Below are 18,673 nucleotides of genomic sequence, written 5' to 3'. Positions count from 1 at the left end.
CGCTCGCTCTAACCAGCCTGTTCCCCCGCTCGCTCTCACCAGCCTGTTCCCCCGCTCGCTCTAACCAGCCTGTTCCCCCGCTCGCTCTAACCAGCCTGTTCCCCCGCTCGCTCTGACCAGCCTGTTCCCCCGCTCGCTCTAACCAGCCTGTTCCCCCGCTCGCTCTCCCCCACTCACTCTAACCAGCCTGTTCCCCCGCTCGCTCTCCCCCACTCTCTCTAACCAGCCTGTTCCCCCGCTCGCTCTAACCAGCCTGTTCCCCCGCTCGCTCTCCCCCACTCTCTCTAACCAGCCTGTTCCCCTGCTCACTCTAACCAGCTTGTTCCCCCGCTCGCTCTGACCAGCCTGTTCCCCTGCTCGCTCTGACCAGCCTGTTCCCCCGCTCGCTCTAACCAGCCTGTTCCCCCGCTCGCTCTCCCCCACTCTCTCTAACCAGCCTATTCCCCCGTCGCTCTCCCCCGCTCGCTCTAACCAGCCTGTTCCCCCGCTCGCTCTAACCAGCCTGTTCCCCCGCTCGCTCTAACCAGCCTGTTCCCCCGCTCGCTCTCCCCCACTCGCTCTAACCAGCCTGTTCCCCTGCTCGCTCTCCCCTGCTCGCTCTAACCAGCCTGTTCCCCCGCTCGCTCTCCCCCGCTCGCTCTAACCAGCCTGTTCCCCCACTCACCCTAACCAGCCTGTTCCCCCACTCACCCTAACCAGCCTGTGCCCCCACTCGCTCTCCCCCGCTCGCTCTAACCAGCCTGTTCCCCTGCTCACTCTAACCAGCCTGTTCCCCCGCTCGCTCTCCCCCACTCGCTCTAACCAGCCTGTTCCCCTGCTCACTCTAACCAGCCTGTTCCCCCGCTCGCTCTCCCCCACTCGCTCTAACCAGCCTGTTCCCTGCTCACTCTAACCAGCCTGTTCCCCCGCTCGCTCTCCCCCACTCGCTCTAACCAGCCTGTTCCCCTGCTCACTCTAACCAGCCTGTTCCCCCGCTCGCTCTCCCCCGCTCGCTCTAACCAGCCTGTTCCCCCACTCGCTCTCCCCCGCTCGCTGTAACCAGCCTGTTCCCCCGCTCGCTCTAACCAGCCTGTTCCCTCGCTTGCTCTAACCAGCCTGTTCCCCCCCTCGCTCATAGTCCCAAAGCCAGCCTGGCGTCCGCGTACATGGGATGGGCGGGGTGGGGTGGGGGGGGACGCGCTCTGCGAAAGCGGGATAAGGGGGGCGGTGGGCTTTTATCGCTACGGCGACGGCGCGGGACCGCTCTCTTACCTCTTGGCGGACGGTCCGGCGGGGAGGTACCGGGAGCAGGCGGCCCCGTCCCAGGCGCAGTAGGGGTCCCGGGCCAGGCAGCAGTCGGCGCACGCCGAACCGTACAGGTGGCACTGGTGCAGCTTCACCTGGACCACGCCCAGCTCGGACCCCACGTACAGCTGTTGCTGCAGCCACACAACACACAGACCCGCGCGGGTTTACAGGGCACCACGATCCTCCCTTTAAAAGGGCTACCTGCGGTCTCCATTAGGGCTGGGATAATGGCACAGCGTATTCAGGTCGGTCAGTATTAACAGCAACACAAAGGGAGAGGACGTGGCTGGTCAATCAGCCCAATAGATAGTGCTTTTTCATTGGCTGCTGCAGTGAAACCAGTCAAACCCCGAAAGTCCCTTCCTCCTAGCACCGCTACAGAAGAGCCCCTAGCACCGCTACAGAAGAGCCGCTAGCACCACTATAAAAGAGCCCCTAGCGCCGCTACAGAAGAGCCCCTAGCACCGCTACAGAAGAGCCGCTAGCACCGCTACAGAAGAGCCCCTAGCACCGCTACAGAAGAGCCCCTAGCACCGCTACAGAAGAGCCCCTAGCGCCGCTACAGAAGAGCCCCTAGCGCCGCTACAGAGGAGCCGCTAGCGCCGCTACAGAAGAGCCCCTAGCGCCGCTACAGAAGAGCCCCTAGCGCTGCTACAGAAGAGCCGCTAGCGCCGCTACAGAAGAGCCCCTAGCGCCGCTACAGAAGAGCCCCTAGCGCCGCTACAGAAGAGCCCCTAGCGCTGCTACAGAAGAGCCCCTAGCGCCGCTACAGAAGAGGCGCTAGCGCCGCTACAGAAGAGCCGCTAGCGCCGCTACAGAAGAGCCGCTAACGCCGCTACAGAAGAGCCGCTAGCGCCGCTACAGAAGAGTTACTAGCACTGCTACAGAAGAGCCGCTAGCGCCGCTACAGAAGAGCCCCTAGCGCTGCTACAGAAGAGCCGCTAGCGCCGCTACAGAAGAGCCCCTAGCGCTGCTACAGAAGAGCCGCTAGCACCGCTACAGAAGAGCCGCTAGCACTGCTACAGAAGAGCCCCTAGCGCCGCTACAGAAGAGCCCCTAGCGCTGCTACAGAAGAGCCGCTAGCACCGCTACAGAAGAGCCCCTAGCACCGCTACAGAAGAGCCGCTAGCGCCGCTACAGAAGAGCCCCTAGCGCTGCTACAGAAGAGCCGCTAGCACCGCTACAGAAGAGCCGCTAGCACTGCTACAGAAGAGCCGCTAGCGCCGCCGCTATAATTAGCAAAACCTTTTAGTATGTGCAAAACCAATAACATGAGCAATGATTGGATTGGTCATAGTATTTGTTTTGCACATTGTTTTGCATGTGCATTAAGGATACTTCAGATATTTAGAGAAGTTTCTGAGAACCTTGCATTATAATGGCTGGTACAGGGCAGACAAGGGTTGACTATTTGGGGGGGTTTCATTCACAATTTCACCGGTATAGTTTGCTGTTTTTTTTAGCGAGCACAGCAGTCTCAGGTTGAATGAGCCATAGGTAATAGTTCTAGTACAAAAACAACATTAAATGTAACTTTCCGAAAAAATAAATGTGTAAGTATCCTTGATCGCATGCCAACACTGTGAGGACCAATGGAAAACACACACTTTCTAAGACTGAAATAACAAAAAACAAACAAAAAAAACCCAGAAAGGGAACCACCGCCTAGTAGTGGCTCAGCATTTACAATAATTTCAAGCAACCTACCCTTTTAGCAGAGATAAGAATTTCAGTTATTGGCACAGGAACCTGGAAAAAGAAGAACAGGACACGGGTGTGAATGGAAACACTGAAAAATGAGCATGAACTAAAGGCATTGTGTAACATGGAGATGACTGTGAGAAGCCTGCAGGCAGGAGGCGCACCTTAAAGACGTGCAGCTCCTCCAGGAGGACCTCCTCCACGGCGTCGCTGTCCTTGTTGTAGATGGCGATCACCTTCAGCACCACAGCGTCGTCTGAAGAGCGAGACCAAGAGAGAACAAAGCAACAGATTACAGCGCCGCAAAAAAAAAGAGTGAATCTTAACAAGTATCTTAGTCTTATATTTACGCTTAAAATCTTATTTTATAGAAAGAAAGAAAAAAAAACTCTAGCTAAATAAGAAAAAAGGATCCCCAGTAAGTTGAGGAAATATGGCTCATTTCAAGATTTGTCAACGGGGTAAGACAAATTCACTCAAAAAAGCAACTTAAAGCTAATATTTGCCACAATATGTGCTAATATTTAGTCTCTTTAAAAGAGTAAAACTCCTGTTCGCTTGCAGTGAAATTCTGTGAGTGAACCACAACCTGTCTGTGAGAATCTTTGTGACTCGCACCATTCAAGCTAAGCCTAGCACCTCGGGCCTGCGCGCTACCTACTGAGAGCTAGCGCCGTCACCTCGTGTGACCTAGCAAGCACAAGGGCCCTCTCCACTTTTGGGCTGCGCGCTCGCCATCGCAAGCGAGACAGCTGTCCCTTCGATTCGAACCCCGGCCAGCCGTTCGCTCCTGCCGGCGAACGCAAACGCAGAGACGGCGACGGCGCAAGCCGTGCGTTCGCTCCGTCGGCGCCGTAGAGCTTGACGCGGTAGCCATAGTAACCGCTCCGGAGGAGGGACGAAGCCGCCGCGACTCTCTCTCTCTCTCTCTCTTTCTCTCTCTCTCTCTCTCTCTCTCTCTCTCTCTCTCTCTCCTCTCTCTCTCTCTCTCCCTCTCCCTCTCCCTCCCTCTCCCTCTCCCTCTCCCTCTCCTCTCTCCCTCTCCTCTCCCTCCTCCCTCTCCCTCTCCTCTCCCTCCTCTCTCTCTCCTCTCCCTCTCCCTCTCCTCTCCTCTCTCTCTCTCTCCCTCTTCTCTCTCTCTCTCTCTCTCCTCTCCCTCTCTCCTCTCCCTCTCTCTCTCTCTCTTCTCTCTCTCTCTCTCTCCTCTCCCTCTCCCTTCCTTCCTTCCTCTCCCCTCCCTCTCCTCTCTCCTCTCCCTCTCCCTCTCCTCTCCCTCTCCCTCTCCCTCTCCTCCCCTCCCTCTCCCCCCTCTCCCTCTCCCTCTCCTTCCCTCTCCCTCTCCCCCTCTCCCTCTCTCCTCTCCTCTCTCTCCTCTCCTCCAGGCCGACCGGAAGTGAACTCTTAGAATACGAAAGCCGCCGTGTCGGTTACCAACGTGGATTAAACATTTGATAATTCCGCAAATGTTAAAAAGCCCGTACGGAAACGCCGAAACCCAGCGGGAAGTCTGAACAGAGCGATCGCCCTTCCTCTTCCCTCTTCCTCTCCCTCTTCCTCTCCCTCCCTCTGCTCTCGGGCCGACCCGCGGAGGGACCGGGTCGCCAGCGCCCAGCTGAGTCCCGCGGCACGCCGTCAAGCTAAGGCCGACCCCCAAATATTTACCATCGCGGGAGACAAAGGCACCCAGCGGGAGGGACCAGCCCGGCCGGCAGCGGCCGCGAGAAGACGGAAGACTGGCCCCTGAAAATCGGTCTAACGGTTCGAAAACACGGCAAAAAGAAACGTCCGGAGCTTTGGCTCCTCCTCCTCCTCCTCGTCGTTCCGTCGCTCCGGCGACGCCGAGCCATCGCTGTTGAGCGAGGCGCTTTGCCACTTCAATTTAAAAAGTAGGCGAAAAACGCATTTCGACTCGAGCTTTATCGACAACCCCCTTCCCGTCCACGGCGCGAGCACTTTCGATAAGGCGCTTTCTAATTAATTAGAGAACGTTAATTATTAATTAATTTGAAGGCTCCTGGAAACGCAGCTTGTGCACGGGCGCCGAGTCAACTGGCACGCCCGAGTAGCAGTTAGATATATATTTTTTTTTAAATGCCGGGGTGTGTCGGTCTTGCTACAGCTCCTTTGTTCCTAGCGCGCCTGGCCTGGTCTGATACGGGTATGGAGAGCGAGGTGCACGCGGTCCCGCCGGCCTGCATTAGCAACGCCGGTATTCCTTCATGGAGCTAAAATGGAGGGGGGACGGTGTGCTGGCTCCAGGCGGCGGAGCCCGTTAGCAGCGGCGGAGCTCGTTAGCGGCGGCGGTGGAGCCCGTTAGCGGCGGCGGAGCCCGTTAGCGGCGGCGGAGCCCGTTAGCGGCGCCGGAGCCCGTTAGCGGCGGCGGAGCCCGTTAGCGGTCGCTCGCCTGTCCCGATGAAGAGCACGTCGTAGTGGCCGTCCCGGGCCTCCACGCGGTCCGCGGCCAACTGGGTGAGCCTCCGGCCCCCCTCGCCCCGCAGCAGGACGGGCCGGCGGTGCAGGGGCCGCACGGGCCGCAGCATGGCGGGGTGGTCCCGCGCGAAGCGCAGCGCCTCGTCCGGGTACTCCTTAGAGCTGGAGTACTGCCCCCCGTTCACCTGGCTGGCACACTGCGGTCAGAGCGGCAGGGAGGGAGAGGAGGGGAGAGGGGGAGGAGGGAGAGGAGGGGAGAAGAGGGGGAGGGAGGCGAGAGGAGGGGAGAGGAAGAGGGAGAGGAAAGGAGAGGAAGAGGGAGGGAGGGGGAGGAGAGGAAGAGGGACAGGGAGGGAGGGAGAGGGAGAGAGAGAGGGGGGGAGGGAGGGAGAGGAGGAGAGAGAGGGGGAGGGAGGCGAGAGGAGGGGAGAGGAAGAGGGAGAGGGAGGGAGACGAGGGGAGAGGAAGAGGGAGGGAGAGGATAGAGAGAGGGAGGGAGGGAGAGGAGGAGAGAGAGGGGGAGAGGAAGAGGGAGAGGGAGGGAGACGAGGGGAGAGGAAGAGGGAGGGAGAGGGAGACGAGGGGAGAGGAAGAGGGAGGGAGAGGAAGAGGGAAAGGAAGGGAGGGAGGGAGAGGGAGAGAGGTGGAGAGAGAGGGGGAGGGAGGGAGAGGAGGGGAGAGGAAGAGGGAGAGGAAAAGAGGAAGAGAGGGAGGGAGAGGAGGGGACAGGAAGAGGGAGAGGGAGGGAGAGGAAGGAAGGGAGGGAGGAAGAGGGAGAGGGAGGCAGGATGAGAGGGAGAAAAGGAGAGGGATAGCAAGAGGAACGAGGAGGCAGAGGAAGAGGGAGTGGGGGAGAGAGAGACACAAATTAGCAACAAATGGTTTACACATACAGTATAAGGCATGTGGTCATGCGAGTGTATTTGGAACGCGTGCTGAAAGCAGTGAAGCAGTGGAGTCCGTGCTGTATTCCATACGCTAACGCGACGTGACGGGAGAGAGAGAGAGAGAGAGGGAGACACCGCACCCGGGCGAGTCAGCCTCCCGCTTCAGTCATCTCAAACAAGTCCGTTGACCGAACAGCGGCTAAAGTCCCACGCCATTTTAGATTTTCAACTGTTCGAGCGTTTTTTCAAAACTCTGAAATAAAACGGCTCGGGCCCAGACTCGGCTCGGCGACGGATCGAACGCAGACGGAAAGCAGCGCGGAAAAGGGGGCGTTGGCGAAGCGATGACGTCGTACGCAGCGGGGACAAAAACGACTAATTAAACCACGGGACAGAAGGATTAGATACCGCGTTCGGGCAAAGCCCCACCCCTCTCTGGTCATGGGAAACGGTCGGGATGCTGGGTATTCTGAACACCGGCTTGGCTCCTCTTGCCACTTTGCCTGAGGTTCTCGGAGGGGTTTAATGCTGACTTGACATGTCAGAAATGGATAGGCTCCCGCTCGCTGCACGCTGGCCAATCGATCACAGCGAAGCCGACCTGGGCAGGAACAGGAGGGGCGGGGACGGGGGGGGACGGGGGGGGCGTGCCAGTGTTCAGCCCATCCGTCTCTGACAGCCCCCCCCCCTGACCCCCCCCCCCGCTGAGCTAACGAGCCGCCGGGGGGGGGGGGCCCTGATCCAGCGGACGTGCCTTAAAGGGGAATTTCACTTTTTCAACACTCCTGTGGTCATTTTCACACCTACCCCAGAGTTCACGAAGCGACATTCCCCTTTAACTCTTCCAAGAGCAGGTTTTCATGGAATGCGTTTCAGGATTCTAGAACAGTCAGAGTTCTAGAACTCCACCGATTTCAAGTCGCCGGCGGCGATTGCGACACCGGCGTTAGAAATGTTCGGTTCTGAACCATTCCAATCGCGCATTTGAGACCTCACACCTTAAAAGGGTTGAAGAGGACCAAGCACCATTCTTGCTTGACGCAGAGAGATTTATTTATTTATTTTTTTACCTTTATTTAACCAAGGTTAGTCTCATCGAGATTAGAAATCTCTTTTTCGAGAGAGACCCTGGCCAAGAAGGCAGCAAGTCGATTACAGACGCAACAAAATTTCAACATTTAACACGCTATAAAAGCAAACAAACAGCAATGTTGCAAAGTTTCACAATCTGGTTAACGTGAGCGATCTGTAGTGCTAACTAAGGGTCAAAACAATGACAAGTTTCAAAACAATGACAAGTTTCAAAACAATGACAAGTTTCAAAACAATTACAAGTTTCAAAAACAATTACAAGTTTCAAAACAATTACAAGTTTCAAAAACAATTACAAGTTTCAAAACAATTACAAGTTTCAAAACAATTACAAGTTTCAAAAACAATTACAAGTTAGTCCCCTGTGCGCGTGAGGCGGGGCTAGTGTGTCGTGTTCGCGGCGCGCTTCCTGCTCTGGTGTGTCGGGGGAAGGGGGGTGTGGGGGTTTTGGGGAGGGGGGAGGGGGGCGGGACTCACCGATCCGGGTCTCGGGAACGGGACCCTGCCCTCGAACGCCGCCCAGCGGCGGTCGGGGCCCTCCCTGTGCGCGAAGGGCCCGGCGAACGCCGCCCGGACGTCGTCCATGCGGTACGCGCACACGCCGTAGCCCTCGAACACGTCGCTGTTTCGGCGGGAAAAAACAAATAAAAATAAATAAAAAGGATTACGGGTGGGAGAGAGAGAGAAGGAGAGAATAAGTGCGGGACTGTGAGGGAACGCTGGGAAAAACAAGATTACATTACATTACAGGCATTTTGGCAGACGCTCTTATCCAGAGCGACGTACAACAAAGTGTATAACCATAACCAGGAACAAGTATGACAAAACCCCTAGAGAGAAGTACCGGTCCAAGTGCAGGGAACAACCGCATAGTTCAACTTGGACCCTGAAGGTTAAACTGATTAACACTAACACAACGAGAACGGCAACAACGCAGTCTATGGAAAAAAAATACAAGCAGTAGTTAAGACAGTTAATGCACCTAAGTCACCTACGAAACAGCTGCCTAGTTACAACCCTAAGCTTACAGTCATTTACAGGGGGGTAGGGAGGGATGGGGAGAGGTGCAGCCTGAAGAGGTGAGTCTTCAGTCGTCGTTTGAAATGGGTCAGTGTCTCAGCTGTTCTGACCTCCACGGGGAGGTCATTCCACCATCGTGGGGCCAGAACAGACAGGAGACAGGTGCAGGTGAAGTGCAGGGCGGGGGGAGGGGAGGGCGTAGGAGCAACGGATAAACGCGTGACCTGTAACCCGGGGGGGGGGATTAATACGGCGGTGGCGTGACTCAAACTCCGCCCCCACACCCCCCCACCCTCAGAGGTCTGACACGATGTGTGTAATGCGCCAATGTGCTGCTACTGTTTTGGGGGGGGGGAGGGTGCGTGGGCCGAGAGCAGGAGGGGGAGGGTGGTGGCGGTGGGGGTGGGGGTGGGAGAGGGGGAGGGGGAGGGATAGGGGGCGGGGCCGCTGACCTGGTGGTGCGGAACAGCCCGAAGATCTCCGGGTTCCTCTCGTCCCTCTTCTTCAGCACGAACACGTCCACTGCGAGGCGGGATCAAGAATGCTCAGTGCGCATCCCATCAAAAGAGAGAAAGAGGGAGGGAGAGAGAGAGAGAGTGAGAGAGTGAGAGAGGGAGAGAAAATGTGAGAGAGGGAGCGGGGGAGAAAGAATGAGAGCAAGAGAGAGAGACAGGGAGGGATAGAGGGAGAGTGAGAGAGAGAGGGAGGTAGAGAGGAAGAATGAGAGCAAGAGAGAGAGAGAGGGAGAGAGAGAGGAAGAGAGAGAGAGGAAGAGAGAGAGAGAGAGAGAGGGAGAGAGAGAGAGAGAGAGAGGGAGAGGGAGAGAGAGAGAGAGAGAGAGAGAGAAGGGGATCTGCATTCACGTTTCCAAGTGCATTCCCAGTCTGAAAGGAGCAGGTGTTTTTAATATCTCCCATGGGGGGGTGTGTGTGTGGTTAATTCCGCGAAGCCCTTCCCAAATCCAGCGGAACTTTCACTCTGCTGTTACAGCGCTCCTGAGCAGGACCCCCTCACCCACATACAGGAGGAAGAGCAGACCGCTGTGAGTCACCAGCACATCTTAAACGCATTCACGCGCACGTATGCAGTGGGCGGCAGTGTAGCACAGTGGGTAAGGAACTGGGCTTGTAACCGAAAGGTCGCAGGTTCGATTCCCGGGTAAGGACGCTGCCGTTGTACCCTTGAGCAAGGTACTTAACCTGCATTGCTTCAGTATATATCCAGCTGTATAAATGGATACAATGTAAAATGCTGTGTAAAATAGTTGTGTAAGTCGCTCTGGATAAGAGCGTCTGCTAAATGCCTGTAATGTAATGTAATGTAATGTAACATGCGTTTCCGATTAGGGCGCTGCGCCGTATTTACGGAGTTAAACAAACGACCCGACCCACGCGCCCAACGGAAGCGTACGACCTAAACGCGTCAGCGACGACGTCCGGAGGGACTGCTCTGTCGCCGACGGCCGTAAAGAAGAACGTTCGAACGGGAAATATCTGTGATTCGGCCGTGCTGCGTTTCCTCGCTTCTGGAAGGTTCCGGGGCGTGTGCTTGTTCCCCCGGGGGGTGGGGGGTAGTGGGGGGTAGGGGGGGGTAGTGGGGGGTAGGGGGGGGCGGCGGGTTGCTCACCCAGCTGGTCCAAGTGCGTGTCTACCCCGTGCGGGCCGGGGACCGAGCAGATGAGCCGGGCCTTCACCAGAGAGCTCCACTTGTTCACCAGCATCCTCCTGCCCCCCTGGTCATTCTGAAACAGGGCCGGGGGGGGGGGGGGGTGGACAGCAGGGCTCTGATTACAGACGCGTCTCTCTGGAAGCACGGGGGGCCTAACACTGTACAGAATCAGCTATACGAACTGCCCAACTGTTGGGACGGGGGTTGGCACTCTTCTTCTTGAGAGGAGTAGGGGGAAACTCCCTCTTGCTGAAGTTCAGGTGGTTTGACTGCATTGGCTGTTTCCTGACTGCAGATACAGCGCACGTAACCAATGCGACTTGAACGTGTAACTCTGAAGCAACATAAAACAGGCTCTTAAGATTCTTATTAAATTTTTTTGCATTGTTGTTGTTTAAGTGAATTCTGTAATCTCCTCCTCCTCCTACTCCTTCTGCTCCTACAGTACCCCTCCTCCCCCTACTCCTTCTGCTCCTACAGTACTCCTCCTCCCCCTACTCCTTCTGCTCCTACAGTACCCCTCCTCCCCCTACTCCTTCTGCTCCTACAGCACTCCTCCTCCCCCTACTCCTTCTGCTTCTACAGTACTCCTCCTCCTGCAGTACTCCTCCTACTCCTCCTCCTATAATACTCCTCGTCTTCCTCCTCCTCATACTCCTTCACCTTCTACAGTACTCCTCCTCCTGCTCCTCCTCCTCCTCCTCCTGCTCGTACTCCTCTAAGCAGATGCCATTACCCGAGGCAAACTGCATTCTTCATGGAAACCCCCCCCCCCCCGCGCACATGGAGCCTGATTAGGGTCCGCCCCCCCGGGGGGGGGGCCTTTTTCCTAGGAAACATACTAAGAGTTCATCTGCGATGTGGAGAAAAACAACTTTTTAGCATGAAATGGATGTGTGATAAATGAACAGGGCAGGGGGGGTTGTTTCTGTGGAAATTAATACGACGCCAAGAGTTCATCGCGCTGAAGCTGGACGAAGAAATAAAATAAATGACGAGCCAAGTTGGGCTGATCGGCCTGTTCTCATCGTGGCTTTCCTCGTGTTCTTAAATGTTACGTTTCACGCTTTGTTTCCGTTTTACGTGACAGCATAACGTAATATCTCTAGCCAAGAGATTACCAATGGAAACTATGAAGCTATGAAAGTGCATGGGATCACACCGTGTAATGTTCAGCAAACTCTAATGGGCACGTTAATCAAAGCGTTTGTCGCGGGCGTGAAGCGTTCTTACCGCGCAGACTCGTGCGATCCTGGTGTGAACGGCGTTGTTGCCACTTTCGGCATCGACGGTCTTCTCGGTGAAGAAGAAGTACACTTTATCGTCGTCCGGGTCATCGTTGTCGGGGACCACCACGGACCCAACGAACTTCGGCTCTGCGAGAGCAACGCAAGTCTCAGCACCATGAACAACGGTACTAGTCTGAGCACATTTGAACAGTTCTACCAATCTAAGCACCCTGAACAGTACTACTAATCTGAGCACCCTGAATAGGAGTACTAATCTGAGCACCCTGAACAGTACTACTAATCTGAGCACGCTGAACAGTACTACTAATCTGAGCACCCTGGATAGGAGTACTAATCTGAGCACCCTGAATAGGAGTACTAATCTGAGCACCCTGTATAGGAGTCCTAATCTGAGCACCCTGAATAGGAGTACTAATCTGAGCACCCTGAACAGTACTACTAATCTGAGCACCCTGAATAGGAGTACTAATCTGAGCACCCTGGATAGGAGTACTAATCTGAGCACCCTGAATAGGAGTGCTAATCTGAGCACCCTGAATAGGAGTACTAATCTGAGCACCCTGAATAGGAGTACTAATCTGAGCACCCGGGATAGGAATACTAATCTGAGCACCCTGAATAGGAGTACTAATCTGAGCACCCTGAATAGGAGTACTAATCTGAGCACCCTGAACAGTACTACTAATCTGAGCACCCTGTATAGGAGTACTAATGAGCACCCTGAACAGTACTACTAATCTGAGCACCCTGAATAGGAGTACTAATCTGAGCACCCTGAACAGTACTACTAATCTGAGCACCCTGGATAGGAGTACTAATCTGAGCACCCTGAATAGGAGTACTAATCTGAGCACCCTGAATAGGAGTACTAATCTGAGCACCCTGAATAGGAGTACTTATCTGAGCACAAGCTACCCACTCATGTCTTAAAGGTTATCAGAGGTCCTATAAGAAGGTCATTCTGAAGGTGAATGCTGGACTTTCATCTTCATTTTTTTTAGTAGTAGTAGTAGGCTAATTGGAGAGTATAATTTGCCCCTAGGTATGAGTGAGTCAGATCTGGGACTCAGAATCAGGACTCACCGTTAAGCAGCCGTCTGTCGCCCCCCTCCGTCCGGGTGTAGCTGTGGTTGCCCAGGCGACAGATGGCGGCGTCGTTCTCCCAGTAATCCGTGTACAGCCCGACGAACAGCTCCCCTCCTGACAGGAAGACAATACAGCACCGTGTCATCCACGGCCCACGCCGAAGCTCATTCGCTCTACTTTGCGTACCGCGGACCAATGGCAGCTCATTACACAGCTCATTTCAAAAAGGACGTTCTTTCAGATCAAGCCGGAGCGTTATTCCTTCATCGTCCACAAGGGGGCAGACCTGGAGCCGGGAATAACATCAAAACATTCTTGCTGTCAAATGAAATGGGAAAAATACTGGCGTCTGAGTAATATGAAAAGATGGTGAAGCTGAACATTTCCACGGTCATTTTTCTTCCCCGTGCCTGGCTCAGACACAACTCAAATATAAAAGCTGACACCCCGGCCGAGTTTAATGGACGGAGTGTAGCGCAGTGGGTAAGGAACTGGGCTCGTAACCGAAAGGTCGCAGGTTCGATTCCCGGGTAAGGACACTGCCGTCGAAACCCTTGAGCAAGGTACTTAACCTGCATTGCTTCAGTATATATCCAGCTGTATAAATGGATACAATGTAAAGTGCTATGTAAAAAAGTTGTGTAAGTCGCTCTGGATAAGAGCGTCTGCTAAATGCCTGTAATGTAATGTAATGCCACCCAGACAGAAGCTAGCTGAAAGGTGCAGCTAATCTTCCCTCTTCTTAATGCGTAGAGAGCTTAAATCGGATTCTTAAATCGGAGGCTAACCCTGCGGTAGGGGGAGAGAGTGAGAGAGGCTAACCCTGCGGTAGGGGGAGAGAGTGAGAGAGAGAGTGAGAAAGAGAGTGAGAGAGAGGCTAACCCTGCTGTAGGGGGAGAGAGAGTGAGAGAGAGGCTAACCCTGCGGTAGGTAGGGGGAGAGAGTAAGAGAGGCTAACCCTGCTGTAGGTAGGGGGAGAGAGTGAGAGAGAGAGGCTAACCCTGCGGTAGGGGGAGAGAGTGAGAGAGAGAGGCTAACCCTGCTGTAGGTAGGGGGAGAGAGTGAGAGAGAGAGGCTAACCCTGCGGTAGGTAGGGGGAGAGAGTGAGAGAGAGAGGCTAACCCTGCTGTAGGGGGAGAGAGTGAGAGAGAGAGGCTAACCCTGCTGTAGGTAGGGGGAGAGAGTGAGAGAGAGAGGCTAACCCTGCTGTAGGTAGGGGGAGAGAGTGAGAGAGAGAGGCTAACCCTGCTGTAGGTAGGGGGAGAGAGTGAGAGAGAGAGGCTAACCCTGCTGTAGGTAGGGGGAGAGAGTGAGAGAGAGAGGCTAACCCTGCTGTAGGGGGAGAGAGTGAGAGAGAGAGGCTAACCCTGCTGTAGGGGGAGAGAGTGAGAGAGAGAGGCTAACCCTGCTGTAGGGGGAGAGAGTGAGAGAGAGACCCTGCTGTAGGTAGGGGGAGAGAGAGAGAGAGAGAGGCTAACCCTGCGGTAGGTAGGGGGAGAGAGTGAGAGAGAGAGGGAGAGAGAGAGGCTAACCCTGCTGTAGGGGGAGAGAGTGAGAGAGAGACCCTGCGTAGGTAGGGGAGAGAGAGAGAGAGAGAGGCTAACCCTGCGGTAGGTAGGGGGAGAGAGGAGAGAGGAGAGGGAGGGAGAGAGTGAGAGAGAGAGGCTAACCCTGCTGTAGGGGGAGAGAGTGAGAGAGAGAGGCTAACCCTGCTGTAGGGGGGGAGAGTGAGAGAGAGAGGCTAACCCTGCTGTAGGAGGGGGAGAGAGTGAGAGAGAGAGGCTAACCCTGCGTAGGTAGGGGGAGAGAGTGAGAGAGAGAGGCTAACCCTGCTGTAGGGGAGAGAGTGGAGAGAGAGGACGTGTAGGAGGGAGAGAGTGAGAGAGAGAGGCTAACCTGCTGTAGGGGGAGAGAGTGGAGAGAGAGGCTAACCCTGCTGTAGGGGGAGAGAGTGAGAGAGAGGCTAACCCTGCTGTAGGAGGGGGAGAGAGTGAGAGAGAGAGGCTAACCCTGCGTAGGGGGAGAGAGTGAGAGAGAGAGGCTAACCCTGCGTAGGTAGGGGGAGAGAGTGAGAGAGAGAGGCTAACCCTGCGTAGGTAGGGGGAGAGAGTGAGAGAGAGAGGCTAACCCTGCTGTAGGGGGAGAGAGTGAGAGAGAGAGGTAACCTGCTGTAGGTAGGGGGAGAGAGTGAGAGAGAGAGCTAACCTGCTGTAGGGAGGGGAGAGAGTGAGAGAGAGAGGCTAACCTGCGTAGGGGGAGAGAGTGAGAGAGAGAGGCTAACCCTGCGTGGTAGGGGGAGGGAGAGAGTGAGAGAGAGAGGCTAACCCTGCTGGTAGGGGGAGAGAGTGAGAGAGAGAGGCTAACCCTGCTGTAGAGGGGGAGAGAGTGAGAGAGAGAGGCTAACCCTGCTTGTAGGGGGAGGAGTGAGAGAGAGAGGCTAACCCTGCTGTAGGTAGGGGGGAGAGAGAGACTAGGAAGAGAGAGAGGGCTAACCTGCGGTAGGTAGGGGGAGGAGTGGAGAGAGAGAGTGGAGGAGAGAACGTGAGGAGGAGGAGAGGGCTAACCTGCTGTAGGGGGAGAGAGTGAGAGAGAGAGGCTACCCTGCTGTGTAGGGTGTAGGAGAACCGCTGAGAGGGAGAGAGAGAGGCAAACCCTGCTGTAGGTAGGGAGGGGGAGAGAGGAGCTGAGGAGAGGGAGGGAGATGGGGAAGGAGAGAGAGGCTAACCCTGCTGTAGGGGGAGAGAGTGAGAGAGAGAGGCTAACCCTGCTGTAGGGGGAGAGAGTGAGAGAGAGAGGCTAACCCTGCTGTAGGTAGGGGGAGAGAGTGAGAGAGAGAGGCTAACCCTGCGTAGGTAGGGGAGAGAGTGAGAGAGAGAGGCTAACCCTGCTGTAGGGGGAGAGAGTGAGAGAGAGAGGCTAACCCTCTGTGTAGGGGGAGAGAGTAGAGAGAGAGGCTACCTGCTGTAGAGGGGGAGAGAGTGAGAGAGAGAGGCTAACCCTGCTGTAGGGGGAGAGAGTGAGAGAGAGAGGCTAACCTGCTGTAGGAGGGGAGAGAGTGAGAGAGAGAGGCTAACCCTGCTGTAGGGGGAGAGAGTGAGAGAGAGAGGCTAACCCTGCGTAGGAGGGGGAGAGTGAGAGAGAGAGGCTAACCCTGCTGTAGGGGGAGAGGAGTAGAGAGAGAGGCTAACCCTGCTGTAGGGGAGAGAGAGTGAGAAGAGAGGCTAACCCTGCGGTAGTAGGGGGAGAGAGTGAGAGAGAGAGGCTAACCCTGCTGTGTAGGTGGTAGAGAGAGTGAGAGAGAGAGGCTAACCCTGCTGTGGTAGGGGTAGAGAGTGAGAGAGAGAGGCTAACCCTGCGTAGGGGGGAGAGAGTGAGAGAGAGAGGCTAACCCTGCGGTAGGTAGGGGGAGAGAGTGAGAGAGAGAGGCTAACCCTGCGGTAGGTAGGGGGAGAGAGTGAGACAGAGAGGCTAACCCTGCTGTAGGGGGAGAGAGTGAGAGAGAGAGGCTAACCCTGCGGTAGGTAGTGAGAGAGAGTGAGAGAGAGAGGCTAACCCTGCGGTAGGGGGAGATGTAAGATGTAAGACTCACTGGAGACGGTGGACGTACAGGAGCTTTGGGGGTCGTAGGGGCATCTTCCTCTCCCGCTCTCAGTCAGCTCCGCCTCCAGCTCAAACAGGGCGTCCTGGAGAGGCGGGCAGGGGCAAACACAAATGGGCTCATAAAGGCAAACACTTCAGTACGAACCCTGGCTGAGGGACATCAGCAGGACCCGACCGCAGACAGCAGGTTCAGCGAAGGACATCAGTACACTTCCGCACGTCCGAGGCGCCGGGTGAGGGCCCGAATGCAAAATATTTCTGGGGCGACATAGCTCAGGAGGTAAGACCGATTGTCTGGCAGCCGGAGGGTTGCCAGTTCAAACCCCGCCCCTTGGCGTGTCGAAGTGTCCTTGAGCGAGACACCTAATCCCTAACGGCTCTGGCGAATGAGAGGCATCAATTGTAAAGCGCTTTGGATAAAAGCGCTATATAAATGCAGTCCATTTCACAACATCAGTTTTCACAAATATTCACGACAAGATTTCGTGGGTGGAAAGCCCAGGGGTCAAAGTGTAAAAGTACTGCCTTGTGGTTCTTCCGTCCATGAGCTCAGCCCAGCTGACTTCACTGATTAGTACTACCTCCTGAGGGAATATCGCTAATTAGCGAATCCAGATGACAGGACCAAAACGCCGGGGAGGACTTTCACCCTCCGAACCTGGATTTTCCACCTCCGTGTATGACAGAAGGGTTTTTGTACAGTGACGCGTCCCATTGAGAAACTGGCAGGATGTCTGCAGGAGCTGCTGGTGGCAGACAGGCTGGACGGAGTGTGGCACAGTGGGTAAGGAACTGCGCTTGTAACCGAAAGGTCGCAGGTTCGATTCCCGGGTAAGGACACTGCCGTTGTACCCTTGAGCAAGGTACTTAACCTGCATTGCTTCAGTATATATCCAGCTGTATAAATGGATACAATGTAAAGTGCTATGTAAAAAAAGTTGTGTAAGTCGCTCTGGATAAGAGCGTCTGCTAAAGGCCTGTAATGTAATGGAATGGAATGTAATGGATGTTCGGACGAACGGTCCCGACCTACCGGGCGCGGAGCTCGCCGCCGAGCCCCGGAGTCGACGCGGCGTTCCTCGCTTCGGACGAGCAAGCCGTTCTTTTCCCCCCGGGGCGTGGCCCGACAACCGGTCGGAGGGAGCGCGACGGCGCGCCCCGGGCCAATCCGGTAGCGGCTTCCCCGACGACAAGGGTCGCGCTCGTTTTAAATGTACCGTTGCTATGACAACAACCGAAAAGTCTCCTACCTCGGCCTGGCGTCCCGCGCGGACGTAGGCGCAGACGGGGTCGAACGCGCCCGTGCCGCACGCCAGCAGGTGGGTCCGGTTGTGCTGGTGCAGGACCTTGATGTAATTGGCGCACTCCGACTGGAGAGCAAGAACAGGGGCAGGGGCGTTCACTTTCGGTCCCCTCCACAAAATTCCCCTCCCACCGTCAAACATACAGCCCAGAGTTCCCCTCCCACCCCCAAATATACAGCCCAGAGTTCCCCTCCCACCCCCAATATACAGCCCAGAGTTCCCCTCCCACCACCAAATATACAGCCCAGAGTTCCCCTCCCACCACCAAATATACAGCCCAGAGTTCCCCTCCCACCACCAAATATACAGCCCAGAGTTCCCCTCCCACCACCAAATATACAGCCCAGAGTTCCCCTCCCCTCCCACCACCAAACATACAGCCCAGAGTTCCCCTCACCTCCCCTCCCACCGTCAAACATACAGCCCAGAGTTCCCCTCACCTCCCCTCCCACCACCAAATATACAGCCCAGAGTTCCCCTCCCACCACCAAACATAAAGCCCAGAGTTCCCCTCCCACCACCAAACATAAAGCCCAGAGTTCCCCTCCCACCACCAAACATAAAGCCCAGAGTTCCCCTTTCCAGCTGTGCCCTGGGCAGGGTCACCACCAGACCTGAATCGTACACATGCATGCAAGAAAAATGTCTTTCCGAACACTGGTGAATATATCTAATATCTAGGGGGGTACGTGTTCCAATAAATCATTTAACCCAGGTCTCTTATCAGTACATACTGTGTTACATGTGCCTGAGACCGCCAATAACATGCCTGGGCAACCTAGCCTGTGACTACCAGCTCATCTGCAATGGTTATAAGCATTTCAGACGGGGCTTATTCCATCTGAGGAGCCATTTCTGACGAGCACCAGTGTGGCATTTGTTTTTAAGACATCTCCTGAGCAGGTGGACGGCAGATCTTGGAGGATTGCCCCGCCCCCCCCCCCCCCCCCCCATCTGCTCCATACCCGCTGCGCCACACTGTCGCATTCAAATATGCGCTTAGGTTTAGGAGCTGCACGTCGGGCGAAGCGAGCTGGTTGCGTGTGCGCCAATGGGCTGGTAGAGCCTGCGCTAACAGGCTGGTACTGCGTGTGCTAACAGGCCGGTAGCACGTGTGCTAACGGGCTGGTAGCGCGTGCGCTAACGGGCTGGTACCGCGTGCACTAACGGGCTGGTACCGCATGCACTAATAGGCTGGTAGCCCGTGCCCTAACGGGCTGGTACCGCGTGCGCTAACGAGCTGGTAGCGCGTGCGCTAACGGGCTGGTAGCACGTGTGCTAATAGGCTGGTAGCGCGTGCCCTAATGGGCTGGTACCTCGTGCGCTAACGAGGTGGTACTGCATGTGT

The 18,673-nt window shown here is 55.7% G+C and overlaps 1 protein-coding gene across 1 annotated transcript in view; it reads right to left on the bottom strand.

Moving 5' to 3' along the window:
- The window catches only part of LOC135246028 (semaphorin-3E-like), a 40,522-nt gene that overhangs the window by 6,074 nt on the left and 15,775 nt on the right, over window positions 1-18,673 (bottom strand). Inside the window, exons 4-14 of the mRNA XM_064319520.1 lie at window positions 17,272-17,391; window positions 16,011-16,104; window positions 12,419-12,535; window positions 11,319-11,461; window positions 10,044-10,158; window positions 8,870-8,939; window positions 7,875-8,019; window positions 5,393-5,615; window positions 3,153-3,244; window positions 2,995-3,036; window positions 1,252-1,418 (exon numbers count right to left, since the gene is read on the bottom strand). Coding sequence (XP_064175590.1) covers window positions 1,252-1,418; window positions 2,995-3,036; window positions 3,153-3,244; window positions 5,393-5,615; window positions 7,875-8,019; window positions 8,870-8,939; window positions 10,044-10,158; window positions 11,319-11,461; window positions 12,419-12,535; window positions 16,011-16,104; window positions 17,272-17,391 — 1,328 coding nt within the window. The remainder of the gene's footprint in view (window positions 1-1,251; window positions 1,419-2,994; window positions 3,037-3,152; window positions 3,245-5,392; window positions 5,616-7,874; window positions 8,020-8,869; window positions 8,940-10,043; window positions 10,159-11,318; window positions 11,462-12,418; window positions 12,536-16,010; window positions 16,105-17,271; window positions 17,392-18,673) is intronic.

The sequence above is a fragment of the Anguilla rostrata genome, chromosome 19 (genome assembly GCF_018555375.3).
Source record: "Anguilla rostrata isolate EN2019 chromosome 19, ASM1855537v3, whole genome shotgun sequence".
Classification (NCBI taxonomy): domain Eukaryota; kingdom Metazoa; phylum Chordata; class Actinopteri; order Anguilliformes; family Anguillidae; genus Anguilla; species Anguilla rostrata.
This window is presented reverse-complemented; position numbering and strand designations above follow the sequence as displayed.